The following is a 26456-nucleotide window of genomic DNA, read 5'->3' on the forward strand; positions in this document are numbered from 1 at the left end:
CGGATAGCCATCCGAAACACATATAAAGGACATATTATTGTGGTTGAGTGAAGAAGTAGTGCTGACCTGTACTTGGTAAACGTCAGTTGATGTAACTGAAGATAAACTATTTATGTTTTTATGGATTTCTATTTACTCAAAATTATGCATTTTATTTTAACAGGTTTTCTCTTTATAGAACTTCAAATAGAATTGAAATGATATCCACCAAAATCTGTTTCTTATCTATTTGCCTTCGTGTATATATTGTTTCTTATTTACCATGCTACAAAAATTACTCAACTACATTTTAATACAAATAAAATGTTTGAATATCGTTAACAATATTCAATTATGCATTCTACAAATCTAATAATAGACTGAAAACTGCATAGTCATAGCATATTCCATTTCACAGGAGCTTAAAGTACTTGGACTTCAATTTCATGCCTCACATTAAAAGTCATGCATATATTGTATCCCTCCTTCCCCCTGCTGCAATAGACCTATCATCATCTTTTAGGGAGTCACAGCAGCTAAAGAAAAGCCATTAAACTGTATCAAGGAAAAGGGCAGTATGGTAATTTGCCAATTGCTAGTCACTGTCAAACTAGACTAGCATTTTTCCTCAAGGTCGGTACTTACTTGGGTTATGGACCAGGCATGAAAGTATTATTCCCCTTAACTCCCACCCCCATTTTTAACGGCAACGCTATCACTCACACTTAAAATCAATCGGTCCCTTTCAATCAAATCAGCCAGTTTGTTTAGGAGCGCTCCTCTTTTTGAAGCATCCAACCTACGCCATGGTGACCCGAGCTGAAATGCCGCTCTTGCTGCCTTCACAGCTTTCTCTACATCTGCCTACAAAAAACAAAACAAAAATAAAAAAAGCCAAGATTAGGAACTGTGATATCAGAAATTATTTGTCTGTTTTACTATATCAGATATAGCACTTGCTTCATGTAGATTATGCACAGAGTCATCCATACTCTCATGTATTCATGTCATTTTCTCAAGTATGCAGTAATATAGATATAAAAAAACATAGATCCCCTTTTACAAAGGTGAACTAGCGTTTTTAGCACGTGCTAAAAATAAGTTTGCGCTAAATGTTAGAGACGTCCATATATTCCTATGGGAGCCTCTAGTGTTTAGCACACGCTAAAAACGCTAGCGTGCATTTGTTAAAGAACCCCCCCCCCCCCCCCCCCCCCCATAGTTATTTCAAAGAAAGCCACATTTTATTGCTTTGGATTTAACTCCCACCTTTTCTTGGTGAATCAAGGCGACTTACGTTTCAATATAATATTTCTTTGCTTGTCCCTGCAGGACTTACAATCGACAGTGGCAGTTCAGTAAGCTGGTGCCTTCTGTTTGGCACCCCAATGAAGTGCATCGCGCATCCAATGCACACACCCACACTACCGCAAGCCACCTTTTGGTGCGCCTTTGTAAAAAGGCTCCTAAATGCAGTGCCACCCTTAGGGGGGGCCCTTTTACATTAAAAGATACTACCTCATGATGCGCTCAAGCGTTCTGTGGTAGTTCTGGGATTGGCGTGTGCCAATCCTGCACAAAAAAAATGTAAAATATTGTTTAGCACGGGGGCATGTTGGGCGGCGGAGAGTAAACATGCCCTGTGCTAATCAGCCCAGGCAAATTACCGCAGCCTGACAATTAGTGTGAGATTAGCATGTGAGCCCTTGCTGCCGACAAAATTGGTGGTGGTAAGGGCTCATGCAGTAATGACCATGCGCTAATTGGGAAACTGGCACGTGGCCATTAATGGAGACAAAGAAATTGCGGCCATTTTACAACTGCGCTAAAAGTGACCTCAGAAAGGAAACCCACACGCTAAAAATAGAACAGGCCACCTTTTAGCGCAGCTTTCTAAAAGGGCCCCTTAGTCTTTTTCCCGGTGGCCAAAATCAAAGCTGACAATTATCTTGGATTTATAGCCAAGTGATGGGTTTTAAAAGGCTCCAAATATTTCTTAAGTAGAGGATTTTCCAGAGGGCATCAAAAATCTTACCTAGAGTACTGTTGCATCACTGACAAATACAATTCAAAGGGAGTGAGGGGCCCTGGGATGCAGGTCCTGGTTATGGATAACACTGTAGCTTTGTAACACAGTGGAAGACCTGGAACAATTTTCCATTAGATTTTGGCCCTTGCTCTATACTCCAGTTGGGTTCAGCCTGGCAGGAAAAGAGTTTACCTTGCCTACTTACAATAGACCACATGGTACACAGGAGTTTGGCTTCAGTACAGATTTGCATCTTGTTTGTTTAAATAAAAGTGTTGACATCTTTTCCCCCTATGAGCACAGCCTGCTTATTGTGTTGTAATGTTTGGCATTCTGATTGAAGGAGGAAGTGGCTATCCATGTTATTACAGTGAAAAATGTTGTATCGTGCTTTTACCTTGTAAGAGAATGGTTGAATGGTTCAGGGCCACTGTGTGTGTGGGGGGGGGGGGGGGGGGCAAAATACCCCAGGCCCGGTCTCCAAGGGGGGCCCATGCCTGGCACTGGTATTCTTCTTTCTGCCTTTCCTGCATGCCGCCCAGGACCCAGATGATTGCATTAGCGTGATATTGCATTAATGCAATCATCTGGGTCCTGACTCCCCACACAGACAGAAGCAGGAGAGGACAGACTGTGGGAGCAGGCAGGCAGGAAAAGGCTTGCTGGTGCCGCCCCCCCCCCCCCCCCCTTGGAGGCAGTTACAAAAAGGTAACGGGGGCAGGCTCGTGGGTGAGAAGAAGCTGCAGCGCAAGTGGGAAAGGGGGAGCAGTGGCGCACGTGGGGGCAGGAGTGGTGCATGGAGGTCCAATTCTGTCCCGGGCCCAGCTGTGTTTCTCGGCAGCCCTGGAATGGTTGAGCTCTTATGCGCAGAATAACTAACAGATCCACATTTCAGTATGGTAGTAGTAGTACTGTTTCATTGAAAATACAACATTAGCTGAACTAATACTCATCCTCTTTCTCCATGTTAAGTGGAATCAGTCATTATGGACTAAATTCTATAAATGGCATCGAAAGATCAGCACCAAAAAAAAATAGCACCAACTACAATTCTATAAACGGCACTTAGTTAGGTGCCATTTATAGAACAGAGCTTAGCGCTGGGATCCGCAACTACTTTTAGGTGTGAGCATTTACAACAACTGAACCCCGGTGTAAATTCTTGAGCCTAGATTAGGCATGGATCCTCCTTATTCTATAACAATGAGCATAAAAAGCAGGAATGTCCCTAATCTGTCCATAACGCTCCCATGGCCATGCCCCCCCTTTTTGAAGCCACACGTAAAATGTATGTGCGGATATGGGCGCATAAATTTGCACATGTAAATTTCAATTAACCCCAATTAGCATTGATAATTGATTGTTAGGGCTCAATTATCAGCACCAATTGGCTCGTTCATCGATTAAGTTGTGCAAACAAACTGTGTGCGTGCCTAAATTTGCACGTGTAACTTAAAGTGCTATTTATAGAATTTGGGGGTAAGTGCATTGTGGAGGCAATTTCTATAAAGGAGCACTACATTTACATCTGAATAACAACTGGATTCTGTAAATGGGCACCACAAAAATGAGCACTAAGGGCTAGATTCTATATACGGTGCCTGAAAAATCTGCACGGAAAAAAATTAAGCCTAGGCATATTCTCTAATGCATGCCTAAGTTTTATAGAATAGGCTTAAATTTCCATGTGGTATATAGAATACACTGAGTGGCTCACCATTTAGGCCATGTTTTACTTGGTATAAATCCTGATGCCTAAATTAGGCACAGTGTCACGATCGCCACGGAGAAGATCCCAGGGTTGGGCGCGGGGACACTCAACGCACGAGACCACTGATGCTTCTGCCTCAGACCCGGGGAATACGAGGGGCTCCACGAATGAGCACGCCCTGAAGAGAGCAGCGCGCACGACTTCCTTCTGGGTGCGGGCAGATTCCCTGACGTCAGACACCTTCACCATTTAGGCACCGAGTGGCCAGTGTTCCAGTGCTTCAGCTACTGCTTCGCTGCAGCTCTTCGGTACATCTCTGTGACTTGCCTGCCTTAACCAGCAAGCCTGAATCTGACTCTGACCTCTGTTAGCTGCCTGCCTGAACCAGTAAGCTTGTACCTGACTCTGACCTTGGTTAGTCGCCTGCCTGAACCTATCGCCCGAACTGGAACCTAACCTCTGATAATTGCCAGCCTGAAAAACCGTTAGCCTAAACCTGACGCTATCCGTTGTTGCTGCCCATCTGTACTGTACAGTCCTTCCTGGACGCTACCCTCTGGGTGCAGTCATAGTCCAGTCTTTTGCCTCTGCTGTTTGGACTGGCAACCTGCTTCTGGTACCATTCCCCATAGTGTGTTCTTGCCCAGATCCTATTCCAAGTCCTATCAGCCACCAGCACCCAGGGGCTCAACCGCTGGGGAATGGCGATCATCACAGGTGAAGCACTGGGCTGCCCGACTGCTGCTTCTGGAATTGAACTCGCACCCTTTGGCCTGGTACCCTGGTCCCAGAACAGCACAAGGGCTCACAACTGGTGATAGTCACACAATTGTTGTGACTCCTTGACACACAGAGTGGTTGTATTCTATAATGATGCACTTAGATTTTAGAAACACCCACACCCCACCCATGGCCATGCCCCCTTTTCCCGGGGTAAGCGCTATTCTAATAAATGGCTTAGCACTAAGCAACCTTTAAAGAACTACACTTAGAGCAGATTCCCACACTCAACTTTGGACATGAAGACTTATGCCTGCTGAAACTTGGTGTAATCCTTGTGCCCCACTGATGGCAGTTGGGCATGAAAAATCCAAGTATTCTATAAGATGGCGCCTAATTTCTGGGAATGCCCCTGACCCAACCATGCCCCTCTCATGGTCACATCCCTTTCTGAGTTGTGTGCTATGAAATTTAGATGCCCATATTATAGAATAGGGCATAGGGCAGATGAGCACATAACATATAAGTAGTGTCAATTAACTCCAATAATTAATTGTTGGCATCTAAATAATTAGTTTCTGCATGAATCTGAGATCTGCACCCAAATTTGGGTGCCCATGTTGGGGTGGCCTTTATAGAATCCAGGGGATGATGTTTGGGGGGGGGGGTGTAGATTAGGGGCCTTAAAGTTGAGTGGGGAGGGGTTTAACCAGTACCCTTGCATCGGATGTACTATGGGGCTATGAAAGGGTATGTCTTTAACTTTATTCTGCAGCACTCATGCTTCTCCTGCTCTGCCAGATCAACTGTAGAAGTCTGGGCAGCAGCACGCCATAAGGGATCTGGGGCTTTTAGGTGACCGTACGAGGTTTTCAGGAAACAGAAGGAGCATGTTACCTAACAGTCCCCTGCAGGGATGGTGCAAAGACATTCAGTGCCTTAGATTATCAATAGAAATCAAACAAAATAAAACATGGAAAAGAAAATAAGATGATACCTTTTTTATTGGACATAACTTAATACATTTCTTGATTAGCTTTCGAAGGTTGCCCTTCTTCGTCAGATCGGAAATAAGTTATGTCCAATAAAAAAGGTATCATCTTATTTTCTTTTCCATGTTTTATTTTGTTTGATTTCTATTGATAACCTTAAGAGTGGACTAACACGGCTACCACACTCCTCCAGTGCCTTAGATGAAACTTTATTAATGTTTAAGGCCTTGTGAATCGGCACCCCTTCCTATTTGTTTTCTCTTACGATACTGTATTCAACTGCTTGAACTCTACACTCGTTGAACGATCACTATTTAGTGTTGCCCAGCCCTAAATTTGCCCATCAAGAACAAACTAGACATCGAGCTTTCTTTTTCTTGGCCCTATCCACTTGGAACAGAGCCTGGCTATTCCTTCAACAAGAGCTACCCCTCATCAAATTTAAAACTCTTCTCAAAACTTTGTTATTTTCACAAGCCTATGGAGTCCTATCTGACGAAGCCTGATTCTGGTGTCTCTGTCTATTTGTTTTGAAGAACTGTTTGAGTGCTGATCTTGAATGACTGCTTTCCTCTATCCTGTCAAACTAATGGAGTTCCTTTTCTCATTTTACTTGTTTGTATTTTTGAATTGTAAACCGCCTTGGTCCATCCGTCGGTTACGTGCAGTACAGCAAATTAAATAAACCATAAATCCTGTGCCCCCCCCCCCCCCCCCCATTAACTTTCAGGCCCAACATCAGGGGTCCTTAAATCTACATCAGGGGTCCTTAAATCTGTGTGAGAATAAGCTCAATGTGTTTACACAAACACTAAGCTCCTCACATAAGTTGATCCAAGAAAGGCTTTGTTGCACCTTTATGAACATTATTGAACAGAAATATTTCCTAAGTTCACGACTATGAACACATGAGCTTGTGAATTCTTTGTATTCATCGCTCTGAAAGGTGCAGCAAAAGCCTTTGTTGGATCAACTTATTGTATGAGGAATTCAGTGTTTGTGTAAACACATTCAGTTTATTTTCATAGGGGCCCTTGTACCAAAGGGTTGCCGTGTGGCAACCCGAAACTACCACTGGCCCAATGCGGCCACCAGCAATAGCTCTGACTCAAGCATGCGCCATTTCCGGCGCTATGGAAAATAATTCCATAATTTGTAGCGCAGCACTACCGCTCGGTTGCAACAGGAGCCTTTACTGCCACCTCAATGGGTGGTGGTACCTGCTCCCCCCCCTACCCCGCATGACCACACGGTAAGAATAATCTTACCACATGGCCATGTCTTTTTTAGGGGCTTTTTACCCACTACAGTAAAAATAGCCCTGACGCATGGCAAAAATGGCCCTGCCGCTACTGCAGGGCCCTTTTTACTGCAGCTTAGTAAAAGGACCCCATAGAAAATTAAGGGCCCCTGACACAGGCACTGGCTGAAACAATAAATTATTAACCTGAGTGTGGCTCCAGTGATATCCTTATCCCGTTGGGCAGCTCCACTTTTTGTTCTTCCTGCGGAACATTTTATTTATCTCCTCTTCTCTTCTAGCTCTCCAGGTACGACAGTAAATGTCAGCCATACCCTGATAACTTCTGGGTGCTGCCAAAAATCCAGATATTCAATGCAGCTACCCAGATAAGTGCCAGCATCAACTATCAGAGCTTAATTTTTCCCACAATTATCAGTGCTGTGAGAACATTAATCGGCATGGGCTGACTATTGGCCAGCATGATTTCAAATCTGCTTCTTCTAATCTAGGTATTCAACCCAGACCAGATAGTATAATTCTAAGAGAAACAATACAAACATAGGCAACTGTGGGTAAAATGAGCAATTTCCAAAGTGTATGATGACATGGTGGTTTTCACTCTGATTTCCTGGATATTATTGAGATTAGCAATTTAGAACCAAACAACCCCCTCCCTCTCCCCTTATCCCAGGGGCGTAGCCAGACACCCAATTTTGGGTGGGCCTGGGCCCAAGATGGGTGGGCAGAAGAATCCCGCCTCATCCCACAGATGATGTGGTCTCTCCTTCTCTCACCTGAATGCCATATGGTGTCTCAAATATCCTCCCTCTCCTACATACCTTTTAAATAGCAGATTTTCACCGGCAATGGGCAGCAATTAATACACACTGCTGATGTTGGCTCCATACCCTTCTCTCTGATGCAATGTCCTGTTACCGCCTAGGCAATAATACATCAGAGCGAAGGCTGTGGGGCCGGTGCCAGCAATATGCATCAGTCACTACTCACTGCAGGTGAAGATCTGTTATTTACAAGGTATGCAGGAGGGACAGTTGTTGGGAGTTTTCGGCTTGTGGGGCTTGGGGATCCCTGCCAGCCACATTATAGCTATGCTGGTACTGGGTGGGCCTGAGCCCAAAGTGGGTGGGCCTGGGCCCACCTAAGCCCACCCTTGGCTACGCCACTGCCTTATCCACTGAATTACTCCAATGTCTTCCGATGACTAGGCCGGAGCTTTTTTAGTGATCTGCAAACAGCCAACAGTGGTGCATTGATTTCATACAAAAAAATAGATCCCAATAAGTACGTAAATGGCTGGGTATTTTTTAAATCTCAGTTTCTTGCTTCCTGGGCTCAGCTTTCACTGGTCTTTTAAAGGTAAAGTATCAGCTCATGAACAACACAGGGGCACAGGTGTACTTTATTACTGTATATACCAGTGGAAAAGTGTTTGGAAGCTAAGCCACCTCTCCTCCTGACTGTGACAGTAGGTGCATTTAATTTTCAAAAGGGCTACTATAATAAATTGAGGAAAATGGTTTAAAAAAAAGCTAAAAGGATCAGCTGCTAAGGTTAGGACACGTGGTGGGGCATAATCGAAAGAGGCGCCCAAGTTTTCCTGAGGACGTCCTCGCAGGACGTCCTGGCGAAGGGGCGGGAAAACCTGTATTATTGAAACAGGATGGGCGTCCATCTTTCGTTTTGATAATACGGTCGGGGACACCCAAATCTCAACATTTAGGTCGACATTAGAGATGGTCGCCCTTAGAGATGGTCGTCCCCGATTTTCGGCAATAATGGAAACCGAGGACGCCCATCTCAGAAACGACCAAATCCAAGCCCTTTGATCATGGAAGGAGCCAGTAGTCATAGTTCACTGGTCCCCCTGACATGCCAAGACACCAACCAGGCACCCTAGGGGGCACTGCAGTGGACTTCAGAAATTGCTCCCAGGTACATAGCTCCCTTACCTTGTGTGCTGAGCCCCCCAAAACCCACTCCCCACAACTGTACACCACTACCATAGCCCTTATGGGTGAAGGGGGCACCTACATGTGGGTACAGTGGGTTTCTGGTGGGTTTTGAAGGGCTCACATTTACCACCACAAGTGTAACAGGTAGGGGGGATGGGCCTGGGTCCGCCTGCCTGAAGTGCACTGCACCCACTAAAACTGCTCCAGGGATCTGCATTCTGCTGTCATGGAGCTGGGTATGATATTTGAGGCTGGCATAGCGGCTGGAAAAAATATTAAAAAAAAAATTTTTTGAGGGTGGGAGGGAGTTAGTGACCACTGGGGGAGTAAGGGGAGGTGATCCTTGATTCCCTCCGGTGGTCATCTGGTCATTTAGGGCACAGTTTTGTGGCTTGGTTGTAAGAAAAAAAGGGCCAGGTAAAGTCGTCCGAGTGTTCATCATGGATGCCATTCTTTTTTCCATTATCGGTCGAGGACGCCCATGTGTTAGGCACACCCCAGTCCCGCCTTCGCTACGCCTCTGACATGCCCCTGTGAACTTTGGTCATCTCCGCGAAGGAAAGCAGTTGAGGATGCCCAAAATCGACTTTCGATTATGCCAATTTGGGCGACCCTGTGAGGACACCCATCTTGCGATTTGTGTCGAAAGATGGGCGTCCTTCTCTTTTGAAAATAAGCAAAATGGTTTAATGGGACAGAGTCAGCATGGGTTCAGCCAATGGAAGTCTTGCCTCACCAATTTGCTTCATTTCTTTGAAGGCATGAATAAACGCAGATAAAGGTGAGCTGGTTGATGTAATGTATCTAGATTTTCAGAAAGCGTTTGATAAGGTTCCTCATGAGAGACTCCTGAGAAAATTAAAGTGTCATGAGATAGGAGGCAAGATTTTAGTGTGGATTAGAAATTGGTTATTGGACAGAAAACAGACGGTAGGGTTAAATGGTCATTTCTTTCAATGGAGGAGGGTGAACAGTTGAGTGCCACAGGGATTAGTACTGAGACCGGTGCTATTTAACATTTTATAAATGATATGGAAATCAGAAAGACAAGTGAGGTGATTAAATTTGCAGATGACACAAAACTATTCAAGGTTGTTAAAACACTTGCGGACTGTGAAATATTGCAGGAAGACCTTAGGAAATTGGAAGTCTGGGAATCCAAATGGAAGATGAAAGTTAATATGGACAAATGCAAGGTGATGCAATTGGAAAGAATAATCTGAATCATAGTTACCTGATGCTAGTGTCCACCTTGAGGGTCAGTACTCAAGAAAAAGATCTAGGAGTCATTGTAGATAATACACTGAAATCTGCTCAGTGTGCAGTGGCAGCCAAAAAAGGAAACAGGATGCTAGGAATTATTAGGAAAGGGATGGTGAATAAGACCAAAAATACTATAATAAATCTGTATCACTCCATGATGCAACTGCACCTTGAGTATTGCATTCAGTTCTGGTCACCGTATCTCAAAAAAAAAAATATATAGCGGATTTAGAAAAAGTTCAAAGAAGAGTGGCTAAAAACGTTAGGGCTCTTCAACTTGGAAAATGTGTAAATGGCTCCTCCCACTGCATGTGTTGGTTGTTCACTCCTGCATGCATTTTAGAAAAGGCTCTGTGTCAGCAGTTCTTTTTCACACTGCTGGAACTGTGCTTGTCCCTACCTGGACAACAAAATTCCAAACTGTTCATTCTATGGAAAACGGGGCTTCTTGATATACCAAGAGAAAACCTCTCATACATTTACCCCCGGTTTCTATATATGTCGGCCATAATTACTCTCCCAATTTGTGCACGCATTTTAACTGAGTTACGACCTAACTAGCAATAATTGGGTGCTAACAACCAATTATTGCAGTTAATTGGCTCCAATTAGGATTTGTTTGCACATCTTGCTAAACACTATTCTATAAAGATCCGCATGCAAATCGTTTAGCGCACAACTGAAAAGGGGGGGGCGAGGCCATGGGAGGGGATTCACGCAGTACGACTGAATAACAGGGATCTGCGCCTAACTTATGTGCCAGGATGTACACCAGGTTTCAGTTGGTGTAAATCCTCACGCCCAAAGTTGAGAATGGGTCCCGGCGCTACACGCTATTCTTTAAACAGTGTACATATTGGAGCGCCATTTATAGATTTTTAAGTGCCCAAATGTGGGCGCTAATTTCTGAATCTAGTCCTTAGTATCTATTGATTTTAGAAAACTCACCTTGTCCCCTTCCTCTACATCACAAATCTTTTCTTCCGTTGCAGGGTTCAATACTGGAAATTTCTTGCCACTACAAGAATTATGCCATTCGTTGTTTATAAATATCTGCAAGAAAACAAGACACCAGAGAGATGTTAAACCTATTGCCTGTTAAATTTGCTGGCTTGAAGGAAGCATTTCTCCTGCAGGACAATCCTTGCTGTCTAGTCCGAAAACTCTCCAGTATCTATTAGAAGTTATTGCTATAGCTTTAATGCAGTAACTAAAGCATTACTATATGAATAATGCAGCATGATCAGCTTATGCTTGTGCACTTATAGTTTAATGCTCAGTGATATTGTCATGGGGGTTACAGTAAAAGGGAGAGGGCAATGTTTTACCAAATAATTGCAAAAGCTTTTTTCAAGCAGACAGTTTTAATGAAGTGGTCCAAGTTATTTATCTCTTTCAGTAATTCACAGTATTTTCAGCCTCAGAAATACATTAAAATGCAGACCTCATTCACAACATATCCGGCTGATATATAGGTAGATGCTGGGCACTGAGCTGATAAGGACTACAAGGGCATTCAGTCATAAGTACTTAAGTATTGCCATACTGGGACAGACCGAAGGTCCGTCAAGCCCAGCATCCCATTTCCAACAGTGGCCAATCCAGGTTACAAGTACCTGGCAAGATTCCAAAGCAGTACAATACATTTTATGCTGCTTATCCCAGAAATAAACTTCCCTAAGTCCATTTTAATAATGGCTTATGGACTTGCCTTTTTAGGAAACTAGCCAACCCTTTTTTAAACTTCGCTAAGCTAACTGCTTTTACTACATTCTGTGGCAATGAATTCCGGAGCTTAATTACTTAATTAATTGAGTGAAGACATATTTTCTCAGTTTACTACTTTGTAGCTTCATTTCATAACCCCAAGTCCTAGTATTTTTGGAAAGAGTAAACAAGCGATTCGCCTCTGTCTATTATCCCCCTCCCAGTACACATCTCTCACTTGTTCAGTAATCTTAGCTATGCTTACAGTAATACTGTCAGGAAATACCTAGTCACCCGCCTGGGGTTACCCCGTGGCCACTTAGAGGGTCTATCCCCAGTACAGTTCAGGTCCACCTGCCACTTGTGCTCTACACTACCCTCCTCCCACTACCCTCTACACTACCCTCCTCCCACTACCCCTACCTCACCACTGCCTCTGGGCAAGTCTCCTGCTCTCAAATTATCCCCAGTGATTTCTAGGTTACTGGAGGCCACACTCCAAGTGGTCCCACAGTTCCTAGAAAGAACTCACAGACCCAACATACAAACCACCAGGATTCTTTATCAGTCCAGACAGGCAGCGGCAATAAACAATTATTTATTGTCTTAAAAAATTGAACAATGAAAAAATAATGTGCAATCAGCAAACAATATCAGGTAACTGAAATATGGATCAATTAAAACACTAACTAAACATTTGTCTACTGTCACAAATACATTCCCTGAAACCTCCCATTTACCTGTCTGTGCCTCTTTTCTTTGTACATATTTACTTGTATTACAAAAATCATAAGTAGCAGTAGTAATCTGCATTTTCCCACTCGTTCTTTTTCTTACAACTCCATTTTGATTTCTTCTCCTCTTGCTTCCACAGGAAACTGGATTCATACATCCATCACCATTTATATGTGTAGCATGAAGGGTAATTCTATGAATCCGGTGCTCCTATTTACACATGAATTAAGCACATATGTGTACACACACACATGTGAATGTGAATATTCTGCCAGAATGCTATTATGTAAATACCTGCTTACCTCACACAGGACTAAATTTGGCACTGAAGAAAATATGTGCTCAATTTACGTACTGTTTATAGAACAGCGCTTAGTGCCAGGATTCATGTCCAACTTTCGGTGCGAGGATTTACACCAACTGAAACCTGGTGTAAATCTTCATGTCTAAATTAGGCGTGAAGTTTCCGTATTCTATAACCCTGTGCACAAATTCTAGGAACATCCCTGACCCACCCATGCTATCCCATGGCTACACCCCCCTTTAGGGCCCATGTTTAAATATTTATGCACTGATCTTTATAAAATAGCAACCAGAAAGATATGCATGTAAATTCAAACTATTGCCAATTAGCACCAGTAATTGATTTTAGCACCCAATTATTGATGCTAATTAGATTGTTATTTAAGTAAATTGCATGCACAAATTAGGCACATGCCCAAATTTTCCTGTGCAATTTTGAGCACCATATATAGAATTTGCAGTGGGATGTACAGTTCAGCAGAACATGGGCGGGACACAGGTAGGCTCCTATTCACATGAATATCTTGCAGAATACTACATGGAGCAGCTCGTGCAATTTTAGCCACCTTACAAGGCAGACTAAATAAACCATACTGGTCTTTCTCTTGTCATCATTTACTATATATCATTTCTCTTCCAACAGCCCAAAGCATTTCCATAGGAAAGTTTTGCCTTAGCAGTATTAACATAGAATACATTAGTTAAAGCAACACCTGCTTTTAAGACACATTGTACACAAGAGCATGCTGTACTGGGTCAAACCAGAGGTTCATCTATCCCAGTAGCAGACAGATGAAGCAGACCAACAGATAGCAGAGTTAAGAAGTTTTATTAATCAAAAGTGAGTGACGTGATCACGTTTCATCTTCACACAGGCTACATCAGGGGCAAACTACCTATTCAGACATATAATTAAATTAAAACCAATCCAATAAATAACACATAAAAACATATATGAATTAAATCAATAAATACTGATAAAAAAAACAGTACACAACAAAAGCTCTCCACATACAGTTTGGTAATGCAAATATAGTCAAAAGTGTATGAGACACAAACACTAATAGAAAATAAACTAAACTTCAAAGGACTATAACAGGTAACAAATTTATGGAATAAAGTCTAATGTGGGTTGTAAGCGAATCATACACAAAGTCTGTACAAACTTTACAAACAGCTCTCTATTGCACTAGTGATTAAGATTTTAAAAAAAGGACACTTGCCTATAGGGGGTCGAAAATAATCCTTCCATTACTAGTCTAAAAGTATGATTTAATGCATGACCACCTAAACTTCAGGAAATCACTAAAACCCAACCTCTTCAAATAGGCTTACCCCACCGACCCACCGTAAATCCCCAAACCCAGCAACACAACACAACCAATGATCGTAATGGACAACATACAACCTCCATTCCCTTCGACCCTCATGATGCCTGATACACATCTACCTCATCCGACCACATTATAACCTTGTATTTGTTATCAACCGACTTGGCGATCACCTTGATGGCACTATGTAAGCCACATTGAGCCTGCAAATAGGTGGGAAAATGTGGGGTACAAATGTAACAAATAAATAAATAATTGATATATATATATTTTTTTATGTCTGGCACTTTTGATTAGTAAAACTTCTGAACTTTATAATCTTCTGGTCTATTTTGTCTGTCCACTGGTCCAGGATTTGCAGATCGTTGTCTCTCTCTGCTTGTACAGAAGTGGAGAAACTGGATCCGCTACGAAGTACAGAGATGGGGAAGTAGCGTGATCAATAGGCCACTTACAAGAAAAACCAAGGAGACAAGAGATGGCAAAATATTCTTTAAATAGTAGATAAGATTCGATACGGCACTGTGTTTCAGCGAACAATGCCCGCTTCAGGAGTCTGTATATAGTGTTCCTTTGTAGACGCTGCCAGAGAGATCTAGCAAACCAATTCAAGCCTTTAAAAAGACTAATGAATGGTAAAGAATGTCAACAAGTCTGGAGTAGGATAGTTTCTAAAAGGCTCAAGCTGGAAAAAAACGCTGTGTTAGTCTTTTTAAAGGGCTGAATTGGTTTGCTAGATCTCTTTGGCTGCGTCTACAAAGGAACACTATACAGAGACTCCTGAGGCAGGCATTGTTCGCCGAAACATGGTGCTATGTCGAGTCTTATCTACTATTAAAGAATATTTTGCCATCTCTCATCTCCTTGTTTTTTCTTGGAGGTGTCTTGTTGATTATGCTACTCTCACATCTCTCGCTCTGCTTCTGCCATCTAGCCCAGTATCCTGTTTTCTGCAGTGGCCAATCCAGGCCACAAGTACCTGGCAGAATCCCAAAAAGTAACAAGATTCCATGCAGTGGTTTTCCCCAGGTCTGCCATAATAACAGTTTATGCCAATGGTTCCCAAACCTGGTCCTGGAGGTACCTCAGCCAGTCGGGTTGTCAGGATATCCATAATGAGTATTCATGAGAAAGAGCTGCATGCAAATATCTCTTTTGAGTATTCATTGAGGATGTCCTGAAAACCTGACTGGCTGGGGTGCCTTCAGGACCAGGTTTGGGAATTACTAGTTTACTCATTATATTGGGCGTTAACTAAGCTGCTAACACATGTTAAAACTGGTGTACTAATCTGTATTAATAACCAGTTTTGATTCCTAAGTACCACTGATATTCTACAGATAATGTGCTGTAATTTGCATGAGTCTTGTTTCTTAAAATTCTGGGTCTTGTAGATTATTATTTTTTTTTAATGCTTTATTCCAAGTTCGAAAGAAGGCTCATGATGTCTCCACTCAGGATTACACTGAGCTACAGTTGCACTCTGTGTGACCCACCCACTAGCGTCCCCACCCCACCAGCTTTGCCGCTGACAATGAGAGGAGATGGGCTGGGAAAAATGTTCACTTTCCTCCATATTTACGCCCTGTATAGCTGCACCCCTTGCATAGGCCTTGGTTTGGCACTGGTGCACGCACTAGGGTCATTTTGTTTCACTGTGGTTTCTACCGCTAGAAATCCCTGCCATGGCTCTTAACAATGGATCATGCTTTCTACTCTCATTAGTATCTCTCTTTCTATCATTATGTCTGACAGGACAATATCTGTCTGTTGAAATTATGAATACCTGGAACAGTGACAGAGAATCTTGAGCTCCTTATATAAGTATGGAATGTGGGCATGAAGATGAAATGGGTTTGTCAGCTCAAGTAATAATAACAAGGTTTGTCAAACTTTTGGTAAATAACCCAACTGTGGAAATCCACAATAAAATGAGAAACAAGCCACCACAGCTGAAGAACATATAGATACAATAGTACTTTCCTAAGGTACCATTTGCAACTTTATAGCATCTTCCCATCCCCCTCCCCCGCACACACATAAAACATGATGACATTTCCTTAAAAGTTTAAGGCCTGAATGAAAAAGCATATGCTAAGGGCCCCTTTAACTAGAATCTGGCCTTGGCGTGTTTTAATGCGGGAATTTCCCACGCGTCAGATTAAGTGTGGCATAATTGCAGGCTTTTTTAATGTTTTTTTTCCTGGTCATATGCTAATGTTCACATTAGCATGCAGTTCCACTAAAAACACTGGAACCCTTACTCAGTGGTGTGCTGGAGCCGGCTCGCACCGGCTCACAAGAGCCGCTTGTTAAATTTTGCAAGATCTTGCGAGCCGGCTCCAGTGAACGAGGTAAGCATGGCAGGAGGGCGCCACCACAGTCCATGCTTACCTCCCCTCCCGCTCCCATCCATGTCAAGCGAGTCTCCGTCGCGAACATCCTCCCCTCCCGCTCCCATCCATCTTTTTGTATTACCTCCATTGAAACGCCGCGTTATTTAAAGCCCTGCTGCCCATCTCTAGCCTTCCCTGTTTGCTTCGTGATGAGTTAGTTCCCTTAGTCCCACCTTCTGATGTCATTCTGACATCATTTCCTTTTTCCACGAAGGCGGGACTGAGGGAATGAACTCATCATGAATCAAACAGGGAAGGCTAGAGACGGGCAGCAGGGCTTTAAATAATGTGGTGCTTCAACAGAGGTAATAAAAAAAGATGAATGGGAGCGGGAGGGGAGGATGGGGGCAACAGAGAATCGCTGGACATGGATGGGAGCGGGAGGGGAGGGCAGGGGAGGGAGGAGAATCGCTGGGTATGGATGGGTAGAGGGGGGCAGGGGAGAGAAGAGAATTGCTGGGCATGGATGGGTAGAGGGGGGCAGGGGAGAGAAGAGAATTGCTGGGTATGGATGGATAGAGGGGGGCAGGGGAGAAGGAGAGTTTCAGGACATGGATGGAGGGGAGGGCAAGAGAAATTCTGGACATGGATGGAGGGGAGAGAAGGGAGAGAGAAGAAATGCTGGACATGGAGGGAAGATAGAGGAAGGAGATTAGATGAGGGAAAAGGAAGTGAGGAGAGAAACTGCACATGGATGGAGAAAAAAGGCAGAAGCTGGATCCACTGTACAGTCAAGTCTGCGGAGGACCAGAAATGAAGAAGAAAGGAGGAAAGAAAAGAAATAAATGGAAAGGAAGCCCTGGAAACGGAGTCAAGGGAACAGATAGAGAGCAGCAGAATCAGATACTGGGCCAGCATGATCAGAGAAACAAAGTCACCAAACAACAAAGGTAGAAAAAAATAATTTTATTTTCATTATAGTGTTTGGAATATGTCCACTTTGAGAATCAGGTGCTGAACGTTAAAAGTTTATATTTATTTACTTATTTATGGCATTTTATCCCATATTAAACATGAATTAGATTGGAACCTGGGATCATTTAATTTTTTTTTCTTGGAGAGAGTAATGCATTGCCCCCCCCCCCCCCCCCCCCCGGCTATAGCCAGCTCTGCAATTTGGGGGGGGCGCAGAGGTGGACGGGGGGGCCGCAGTGGTAGATGGGGGGGGCGCCGTGGTGGACGGGGGGGGGGGGGGGCGCCGAGATGGACCGGGGAGAGAGCCTGTTGTTAAAAATTTACCAGCATGCCACTGCCCTTACTGCTTCCATGCTCATTCCCCACCCATGACATGCCCCTCCTGAAAAAAATATACAAAAAAAAAATAGCACACAATTAGCATAAGCTAACAGGCAAATTACTACAAAATGCTTTCATACATTTTGCAGTAAGCCTTTTTTCCTATGTTAAGTGTGTGTTAGTGCTATGTTTTCATTATGACAGCCCTATGGTACAAAGATAAGAATATAAGAGTAGCCATACTGGATCAGACCAATAGTCCAATTTGGCCCAGTATCCTGCTTCGAACAATGGCCAATCCAGGTCACAAATACCTGGCAGAAACCCAAATAGTAGCAACATTCCATGCTACCAAACCCAGGGACAAGCAGTAGCTTCCCCATGTCTACCTCAACAGCAGACTATAGACTTTTCCTCCAGGAACTTGTCCAAACCTTTTTTTTAACCCAGATATCATAATCACTGTTACCAAATCTTCTGGCAACAAGTTCCAGAGCTTAACTATTTTTTGAGTGAAAAAACATTTCCTCCTATTTGTTTTAAAAGTATTTCCATGTAATTTCAATGAGTTCCCTGGTCTTTGTACTGTTTGAAAGAGTGCCACGATTTGGGTTTCTGTCAGGTACTTGCGACCTGGCTTGGCCACTATTTGAAAAACAGGATACTGGGCTAGATGAACTATAGGTCTGACCCAGTATGGCTACTCTTATGTTCTTATGATTCACTTTCTACACCACTCAGAATTTTGTAAACCTCAATCATATCCCCCATTCAGCTGCCTCTTTTCCAAGCTGAAGAGCCCTAACCTCTTCAGCCTTTCCTCATATGAGAGAATTTCCATCCCCTTTATCATTTTGGTCGCTCATCTTTGAACCTTTTCTAATCCCGCTATATCTTTTTTGAGATACGGCGACCAGAATTGAATGCAATACTTAAGGTGAGGTCCATACAGGCACTATCTCACAAGCTTCCACTTGAGAGACTTATTCCCTCTTGCCTCTTTCACACGACCTCAGCTGTCCTCACTCTCCCTTTCACTCTGATTTTTTTCTGTCTATGGCTGTAGCAGTTGCTCACTCTTTGTCTGTAACCATGGTCGTAAACACAAATCAGAAACATGCATTTCACAAAGAAGCAGAAGCCATAAACAGTAATAGCAACCAAAAATCTTTATTAGTGATACAGCCTTAAAGGTCCTTTAGGGCCTTAATAAATGTTTTTGGCAATAGTTATCACTTTTTCTGGCTTCTAGTTATGTTCATGTTCATGCCTGTTTAGATCAGGCTTTATTTCAGCTGCCAGTAATCCTGGCTATGTCTGTTTCCATAAATGCTTTGAGTAGCTTAGACGCAGTAACAGCTAGGGGAATTAGTAAGGAGTAGAGGGAAATGGACTAAGTATTCTGATGCTGATTTTTTTTTTAGGTCTTCCTAGTTCCAGGAAAACATCCTCCTGTTGTGGAGGAAGGGGAGAGGCAGCGGGATCCACCACCTGCAAGGGAAGCTGGAAGAGATTCATTCAGAACATAGGACCAGAGAAAGGTCAGTCCTGTTTTTATGCAGGAACCCATATCCAGTGGTGCTGAATATCACACTTAACAACCCTGACTCCACAAACCCGCCATTGAATTTCCAGATTCAGCACTGATGGCGGTCAGCAAAATGCTGAGTGCTACCGCTGAATATCAACCCCAGTGTCTTCGATGAAGAACAATTAAAAAAAGGACCCAAGCTTTTATTTTTATTTTGCCATGCACCAACAATCTACTTAAATGTCCCATTTATGTGGATCTGGAATTTGCAGAATTGGCATGAAACAGGTGGTCCAGCAGTTTTTATAGAGAAAACTACACCCAATTCATAACTTTCATTTCCCAGACTTTTCAGGGTGGCTACCTCAGTCTCAAATGAGACAGGCCCAAAGCAAGCTTGCGTGTGAACTTAGAACACCTGCAAACAAAAGGTCTATGAGCTGAAATATAATATGGGCTCAATAGAATGGAGAGTTGATTTATTTACTTTCTTATGCTTCAGCATCAAACAACGTGGCAGGGAGCCAGGTGTTACATCTAGTTAAAGATTTTCTGCTGGCAAAGGATGGGAGTGGTACAGAAGCACTTCCTCGTGGGACGTTTATAATGTGAAATGCAAAGCTTTTAATCATTGAAAGTGCTAAGGAGGTAATTCTCTTACTGGGAGCCTCCATTTAGGCACCCAGAGGCTGTACCGTGGGAGCCTGTTCTATAGCAGGAGCAAAGCCAGGTTGCTTTATACACGGTGTCCAGAAAAAAACGGGACCCCATTATATAGTTTCAAAACACTTTGGAATTGTTTAGCATGACCTTTGAAAATACATTAGTCCAACCTTTATTAGGACTCTCTCTTAGCAAATGCTTAACACTACATGCCTTATGATGTCACAAAGATTTAATCACAACTACCCTTTTCACTAAACTTCATTTTGCTAAAATGGATCTTAATGGTCACTTCCTGAATGACGTTATTTTGAAAACAAGGATCATCCAGTTTTTACATCATCTTGACTATAATAGTAATATTTTTTAAATAATAGTACATTTGTTTTTGGGTTATTTGGAAAAAAGTTGGGGTCCTGTTTTTTCCAGCACTATGTTGATTACAAGTGTAACCTAGTATCAGTTTGCCCAACATGCAGGTGCCCGTACTAATGCCAGCCACAGAGTTGGTGTAAGTGTGGCCACCTAAATGCAGCAGGGACACAAGCAAATTTATTGTAATTTGCAAGTTACATGCATTAAGTGGGAGGCATGCCCACCTCCTGCCTAGAGGCTGACCAAATTTCAGTTTCAGTTTTGGTGAAAGTTCGGTCAAATCGGTGGGACCAGCTGCAAAGATTTCTTTAGAATAGTGGAAGGAGCCCAAATAGTGGGTGGAGTCAACTGAAGAAGACAACTGTCTTACTCAATCATCTGAAGCAGTAAGAAAATCTTTGGCCATAACTGTCTGTGTTCATTGTGCAGGATACCGTATGAATGCTTAATGAGGCCTACGGAACTTAGACCTGCTGCATAATCCAAGATATAAGGGGGTCACCTGCAAAATGACATTTATTTGAACCTAGGCTATGAGAGAAAAATATCATTTACAAGACAGTTTTCTTTAAATTGTGAAATCTTAAATCACAGGAGGTTAAAAATAAATATTGACCTACAGGATAACAAACCTATTGACCTAAATATATGGGATAACACCAAAGACTCATCAAGGCTACCACACAGCTAACCTGGCAGGTATATCTGCAAACCTCATCACGGAATCTATGTGAACAAGATGGCAATGGCTCGGGTTCAGTAGTGCTGCATCCTAGCTTACTGTAGCTTTCACAAGCAGATCTGATTCTGGTTTTTGGTAACCCCATTTTACTGCATTCTGGACCTTTCCATATTAAGGATTAAAAACAAAACTGTTAAAGTTTCAAGATGTCAGGGAATTAAAATTTGACAAACACCAGAACTGAATTAACGAGTCCCAGTTAACTTGGATCAGAAACAGCCCTAGACTGAGCCTGCATCACAGGCTCTACAAGCTATTCCAAAGTCTACGTGAGAAGCATTTCAATAAAATATTACACCGTTAGCATGAGCAAACTGCTTTCAGCTCAGTGAGTCTTATTGTATGCCTGCTAATGTTTTATTTCGAAGAACTTCAGATCAGTAAGAAAACTTTTTACTCAAAACATAAGAGAGAGAGAGAAAGAGAGAGAAGTGGCATGATGATGGCCAGGGTCTGATTCCTGTTCCTGCCACTAATCCTCTCTCCAAAGAAAACCTTTAATGGGAGGTGCCAGCACTCCTAGCCCTTGTTTTATCATCAGTTGTAGTATATATTGGCCCTGTATTTAACATTGTATAAAGCTGAGTGTTCTGCCACACTGATGAATGAGGCACTGTTATTTACTCTTTACGAACATAAGAACACAAGAGTAACCATACTGGGTCAGGCCAATGGTCCATCTAGCCCAGTATCCTGTTTCCAATAGTGGCCAAGCCAGATCTCAAGTACCTGGCAGAAATCCAAATCATAGCAACACCTCATGCTACCAATCCCAGGGCAAGCAGTTGCTTCTCCATGTCTGTCTCAATAGCAAACTATGGACTTTTCCTCCAGGAACTGGTCCAAACTTTTTTTTTTAAATCAAGACATGCTAACTTCTCTACAATGTCCCTATAGGTCGTCTCTATGTACCTCTCAGCCTCCCTCAGCTCCTCAAGGTCTGCTACTCTAGCCTCAAGAGAATGGACCTGTTCTCTGAGAGCTAGGAGCTCTTTGTATCAGGCACAAACATGTAACCTCTCACCAAATGGGAGATAATCATATATGTGACATTCATTGCAAAAGATTTGATAGCACCTCTCGAGGTTTGGACTGCTGTCTTTATTTTTGAGTTTTCAATCATTTAAAACTTGCTAAAGTGCTAAGAATATTAATCTAATATAGTTTATATGGTATATTGTGTGATTTATTTAGTGTTTTCTTCTTAGAAAGAAATGAAATGTAATTAAAACTCTGTAAGAGGATGCCTCCCTTGTTATCCTAATTGGAATAATTAACTATAAATGAAGAGCTGTGCTAGGGGTGTGTGGGAGTTTGGGAGGGTGGCTGGGACTGAAGACTAAACTAGGTCCTGCTGTGCCTTCTAGAGGCTGTTAATGTTCCATATATGTTATGTTCCATGTATGTCCCATGTATGTATGCACCTAATGCAACACCATTTGTAATTCTGTCACCCGGAAATGGCAACCGCCATTACGGCAAATGTAAGCCACATTGAGCCTGCAAATCGGTGGGAAAATGTGGGATACAAATGCTACAAATAAATAAATAAATAAAACAAGCTGTGGCACAAAGTTCACGTTTTAAAGTTTTAAAACTATAGAGGAAAGTGTTTTATACTATGGAAACTATGCTGTGCTGCAAAACTAACGTTAAATCTCTATACTGGAATTTCTTGTGACTATCAGTTCTGTTCTACACTGATGCTATGGTGAAGTCTAGAATAGTCCCTTAACTGCTAGCCTATTAAACTGTAATAGAGACTTTAAATGCTAAATAAAGGAAACCCTAAATTACTTAAACTGCCTTTGCTAAATAAGTAGAGCAACAAAAAAAAAGACACTGAGATAACCTATTTAACTCTAAATCTAACTTTCCCCAAGTTTAAAAGCAATTTCCCAGAAAATAACTTAGCAATAAAGATTTGTCCTGCTCTGGAAGTCCTCACTTCTGGACAGAGAAGAACTGAAAGTGTGGCTTCTTATGTGCCTGTGTTGTTTAGATGACTCACACTGCAAACAGTGTGATACTATCAGCTCTGTATTCCTTATTTGAACTGGCTAAGTTGTGCTGCAAAACTAAAGTTAAATCTGCCAGATGGCAGACTGATTGTGGCTGTTGTATGCATGTAAGCTGCACCTAGGTTTTGTTGTTCTTTGACTATATAGTGCTTAATATTCAGCTAATGTTGATCAGCATTTTGCTGACTGTCGTTGGCCATGTATGTTCTTTTGGCATTTTACCGACAGCGTCTTCAACCTACTTCGGATCTGGTTTGTCCAAAGTTTTACCGACAGCGTCTTCAACCTACTTCGGATCTGGTTTGTCCAACATTGCATGTTATCTTGGAACTGTCATCTACCTTTGTATAACCTACATCACGAGACTCCTGAGGCAGGCATGTTTTATGCCCGTTGTACATCAATGACCCGACACGTGCCATGTTTCGGCGCACAGTGCCTGCATTAGGTGTCTGCTTAGCATCTCAGCTGAAGGCAAAAATAGTACCCTTATCCAAATACTGTGTATTTATCCCATCATGATGTCGCCTCTGGGGTATAGCAGAATCAAATGATCCCTGATACAGACGCTGTGCACCGAAACATGGCCCGTGTCGGGTCATTGATATACAAGAATGTGTGATTGATGTACAAGACTGATCTACGCTGTGGAATAAAAGGACATGTCCCGTTTTTTAAGGCTCTTGGTACTTTTTGTGTTTTGGATTGTGCTTTGTTCTGTGAACCCTCTCTGTGCTTTTTTGATGTTCAATGTATGTACAGTAATGTTATTGTTAATTATTGTGTATATTCCTATGCCTTGGTGGAAAGGTTATTCACAGAAAATAAAAACAGCTGCTCTCTGGCTCCGTTAACTTATTGTCCTGCCAAATATTTCTTCTCACCCCAAACCAACAGGTCTTTTTTTTTCCCCCAAATCCAGATTGTCTACCTGTTTGTGAATATGATCTTTGCCTTTTCAGCCTGTGCCCACCCTGCCCTTCCCTTCACCAGCCCACACAAGCATTTACCTCACAGTGCTGCCTTGTAATACAAGAACAGAGTGGAATGCCAATGCCTTGCAACTAAGTTCTTGAGAAACCCAGTCATGCAGAAAATGTTGGAACAGGCTGGTGGTTGGCAAAAGAAACTGAGAAGAGGCAGCCTGAGGTGATGGGAGAAGAGAAGAGAAAATAAAAAAAAGTCCCATGAATAGAAAAGAAATAGAGAGCTAAAGAAAGAAGGGTGGAGACGGCCTTGGAGAGAGGCAGGGAAAGGGGATAATGTTATAAAGAAAACAAACTAGCTGGGAAATAGACAAGACTGGGGAAAGAGAGAGACTGAGAGACAGGCAGTGTATAATGAGAGAATTGTCAACCTTGAAAAGTTAAGAGAAAGCAAAAAGATTTAAAGGGAAGAGACTGAGAAAATGTTAGTAAGAGAAGAGAAGGCGGGAAAAGGGAAAACAAAAAGGACAGTAATAGTAGAAACAGAGAAAAATAGAATTTTGATACAAGGATTGTAAAACTTTAAACTTTAAAAATATAAAAAAAGAAAGATTTTAAATAAAATATGACATTTAGGGGTCCTTTTACTAAGCTGTGGTAAAAAATGGGCTGTAGCAGTGTGTGCGCATAAAATTGACAGGTGCCAAGGCCACTCATTACCGCGGCTAGAATTTCTATTATTTTAAATGGAAGTATTAAATGGCCGCGCGCTAATAAAAAATATTGGCGCGTGGCAATTTACTGCCTGAGCCCTTACCGCCATCTCTTTAGAAGGAACTAAGGGCTCATGCGCTAACCTGGCAGTAATTGGACAGTGCACAGCAACGGCTGATTACCGCCGGGCATGCATGCATACACCACACCCCCATGCTAGAAAATAGAAAAATATTTTCTGGCACCAGAAATGCCGCATGACAAACACAAAACTTCACAGGGTGCCTGGTTGTGCCCCGTGGTAGTGCGGTTTTGCCATGTGCTACCCGCACAGTAGCTCTACCACAGTTTAGTAAAAGGGCCCCTTAAACAAATCAAATCACTCACACACATGAGTGACACGGGCTGCATATACTGCAGCAGGACATGTTTATCCACCTCTACCCTAGCTGAGATAATATTTAACCATCTCTCTGACCTCAAGTGCACCTTATTTTCTAACTCCTCTTACTTTTTTTCCTATCTGTATGTTCCATCTTTGCCTTACCCTTCACTGTCAATTAAAATGTTCTATTACGTATTGTGTTGACATTGTAAGTAGTATACTATTACCAAAAATCCAAATAAGTTTGAACTTACTTACTGGTTTTGTGTCACCTCTCCCAGAACCCTCCGATTCAAAACGCTGAATCTAAGAAGTTATTTATATATAGCAAACGGAACCTTAAACGCCACCCAATAGGGAAAATACTATGAGTATTTGAACAAAATCCTATTCATGTAGGGAGCGAGGTACTATCACCGGTCCCAACAGGGCACATAAGGAAAAGAACCATCCGAAAAAAAACTCCCCAACAGGAGAAAAACGGATGGTTGAAAAACCTTATGCCCAGATAAAAGGAGGGACAAGGAGGTGAAAACACAAAATAAAAAACAAAAAACCTAACAGTCCCGTGACTCCTATGTGAACAATTCACACCCAAACAAACTTGTTCATTTGACCCGGGGCCAGTGCTTACAACCAGGGACAATTCAGACAAAACTCTGTAAGGTGAAGAAATGAAAAAAGTACTTATACTTATGATTTGTGATGTCAAGAGTCCCGATCACATTTGAGATTCCAGTGCCCAGCCGTAGTTCCACCCTCAGCATGCGGAATTTCCAGCGCTAGCAGAAATATTCAGAAAATATTTCTGCAGGCGGTTACCCAGTAGTAATCGGGCAGCACTGCGCGCTACCCGGTTACTGCCGAGTTAGTGTGGGAGCCCGTACCGCCACCTCAATGGGTGGCGGTCAGTGCTCCTCCTCCACCATAACCATGGAATATGAACAAACTTACCTCATGGCCATGTCTTTTTTCGGCCTTTTTACCCGCTGCGGTAAAAAATGGCCTCAGCCACTAGCGCAGGGCCCTTTTTACCACAGCTTAGTAAAAGGCAGTGATGATCCTAAGTCGGTTGCCACCCGGGGCAGATCGCCGATGCGCACCCCCCCCCCCCCCCGGGTGCAGTACGACACCCCCCCCGGCGCATCACTCCCCCCCCCAGGTGCACTCCACTGGGGAGGAGCACAGAGCAGCCACGCCTACATGCTCCGCTGGCTCCCTGCTTCCTTTGCCCCGGAACAGGAAGTAACCTGGTTCGGGGCAGAGGGAACAGGGAACCAGCGGAGCCGACAGGTGCGCGGCCGCTCTCTGCACTCCTCCAGCGGTGTGCACCCGGGGCAGACCGCCCCCACCACCCTGCCCTTGGTACACCGCTGGTGAAAGGACCCCCTTTGTACGTGCAGATTACGAAATTACTGCAGGATTCCTGAGTACTTCCCACAGTAAGCCATTTTAAGCTGCGGTAAGCGTGCAGTAGGGCT

General features: G+C 42.9%; 1 protein-coding gene across 1 annotated transcript in view; it reads right to left on the reverse strand.

Annotated features, from left to right (window-relative positions):
* Nucleotides 1-26456, reverse strand: part of ALDH1A1 (aldehyde dehydrogenase 1 family member A1) — a 73519-nt gene that overhangs the window by 41383 nt on the left and 5680 nt on the right. The window contains exons 2-3 of the mRNA XM_030193868.1: nucleotides 10859-10963; nucleotides 703-843 (exon numbers count right to left, since the gene is read on the reverse strand). Coding sequence (XP_030049728.1) covers nucleotides 703-843; nucleotides 10859-10963 — 246 coding nt within the window. The remainder of the gene's footprint in view (nucleotides 1-702; nucleotides 844-10858; nucleotides 10964-26456) is intronic.

Source organism: Microcaecilia unicolor, chromosome 2 (genome assembly GCF_901765095.1).
Source record: "Microcaecilia unicolor chromosome 2, aMicUni1.1, whole genome shotgun sequence".
In the NCBI taxonomy this organism is placed as follows: domain Eukaryota; kingdom Metazoa; phylum Chordata; class Amphibia; order Gymnophiona; family Siphonopidae; genus Microcaecilia; species Microcaecilia unicolor.